The sequence below is a fragment of the Lissotriton vulgaris genome, unplaced genomic scaffold (assembly GCF_964263255.1).
Source record: "Lissotriton vulgaris unplaced genomic scaffold, aLisVul1.2 SCAFFOLD_283, whole genome shotgun sequence".
NCBI lineage: Eukaryota > Metazoa > Chordata > Amphibia > Caudata > Salamandridae > Lissotriton > Lissotriton vulgaris.
The window spans coordinates 481,948-483,817 of NW_028254237.1; the positions used below are offsets into that span (position 1 = coordinate 481,948).

A 1,870-nucleotide genomic window follows, 5' to 3' on the forward strand; every position below is an offset into this window, starting at 1 on the left:
TCATGCGCAGTGCCGCCAATAAATGAAATGCCGTCACCTTCCTTCTGGACCCGTGACAAAATATTTCACAAGACCGCTTTCCTGACCCGCCCAAGAAAATTTGCCATTCCTGCACTGGGCAAGCCTCCATGCATCCAGTCTCATTCAACCACAACCATTTTCCCCTTCCCGCCTGATCCATTTTTGAATGCCCCAACCAAATCCCCAGACGTCCACCATCCAACTGTATGTCTTTGAAAGTCCACCCCCCGGCTGCCCCTTTGTGCCTAACAGTTATGAAACCCGAAACACACCAAACAACATCCACAACATGCATAGACGGAAAACTGAAACTTCAAAACCATCATAACAACAAATAGGCAGAACCACCAACAATGTATGCAATAGTTCAAATTAATGGCCTCCCTGGGTGCGCCACTCATCCCCTCCCCCCGCTCGGGGCCCCAACCCTTCAGCATCCTACCAAGTAACTCATCTTTTGCTGGGTAAAAACCTGCATACAATTTACTGTAAAAAGAAATCCCCGCCTTTCCTTTTCTGCTCCAGGCCTACAAGCAGCCGCAGAGATGTTGATGCCCAAGAAGAACCGAATCTCTATCTATGAGCTCCTGTTCAAGGAGGGAGTGATGGTGGCTAAGAAAGATGTCCATATGCCCAAGCATCCTGAGTTGGCTGACAAGAATGTTCCCAACCTACATGTCATGAAGGCCATGCAGTCTCTAAAATCACGTGGTTACGTGAAGGAGCAGTTTGCCTGGAGGCATTTCTACTGGTATCTGACCAATGAGGGCATCCAGTACCTAAGAGACTTCCTGCATCTGCCCCCTGAAATTGTACCTGCTACCCTGCGCAGAAGCCGCCCAGAGACTGGCAGACCAAGACCCAAAGGTCTTGAAGGTGAGCGCCCTGCTCGTCTCAACCGTGGTGAGGCTGATAGAGACACTTACAGACGCACTACTGCTCCTCCTGGTGCTGACAAAAAGGCAGAAGCTGGTGCTGGAGCGGCTACAGAGTTCCAGTTTCGCGGTGGATTTGGTCGTGGACGTGGCCAGCCTCCTCAATAAATTCTCTTGGATTGTGAAATCCCAGCCGACTTCCCAGCTATTGTCATCTGTGACAACCCCTTTTCAATACAATTGAGAACAAAGCGCATGTTATGTTATGTTATGTTATCAGATTCTTCTATAGCGCAACAGCTACTCCAGAAGGAGTGTCCCGGCGCTTTGGCGAAGAAGTCCTTCGGGGGTGGCAACATAACTGAAAAACCGTAAGGAAGGCGAAAGGCCTATCTGGTGAAGAGCCAAGTTTTTAACGCCCTTCTGAAAGACATAAGGCTGGAGGTCTGTCTGAGAGAAAGGGGAAGCTCGTTCCAGGCACGAGGAGCCAGATGGTGAAAAGAGCAGCCGCCTTGTCTGGCGCGTTTAATGGCCGGAACAACCATTTTAGACAGAGAGGCGGACCGTAAGGTTCTGTTAGGCTTGTAAAAAACAAGACGTTTACTGATGTAACTAGGGCCAATGTCATGAAGGGCTTTGAAAGTCAGCGTCAGACTTTTGAAAAGGACCCTCTTGGCTATAGGAAGCCAGTGCAGTTCTTTTAGCAGGTCTGAGGCACTAGCGCGTCTGGGTATCCCGTAGATAGCCCGGGCAGCTGAATTTTGGACTACTTGAAGTCTCCTCACAAGGTATTTGGGGAGACCTAGGTAAAGGGCATTTGCGTAGTCTAATCTAGACCCAACAAGTGCTTGAACAATGACCCTTCGATGATTGATAGAGATCAGGGGGAGAAATTTTCTAAGCATCCGAAGGGTGCCGAAACATTTCCCCGAGAGGCAAGATATTTGAGGCCCAAAAGTTAAATCATTGTCAAC

The 1,870-nt window shown here is 49.1% G+C and overlaps 1 protein-coding gene across 1 annotated transcript; it reads left to right on the forward strand.

Annotated features, from left to right (window-relative positions):
• Positions 1–526: 526 nt before the first annotated feature.
• Positions 527–1,083, forward strand: LOC147659620 (small ribosomal subunit protein eS10). The gene has a single exon (XM_086951597.1). The coding sequence runs from the start codon at positions 567–569 to the stop codon at positions 1,062–1,064; it is 498 nt and encodes a 165-aa protein (XP_086807723.1). The 5' UTR covers positions 527–566; the 3' UTR covers positions 1,065–1,083.
• Positions 1,084–1,870: the final 787 nt, after the last annotated feature.

Excerpts from the sequence above, each read along its gene's own strand:
- LOC147659620 (XM_086951597.1), top strand. The coding sequence starts at position 567 with ATGTTGATGCCCAAGAAGAACCGAATCTCTATCTATGAGCTCCTGTTC.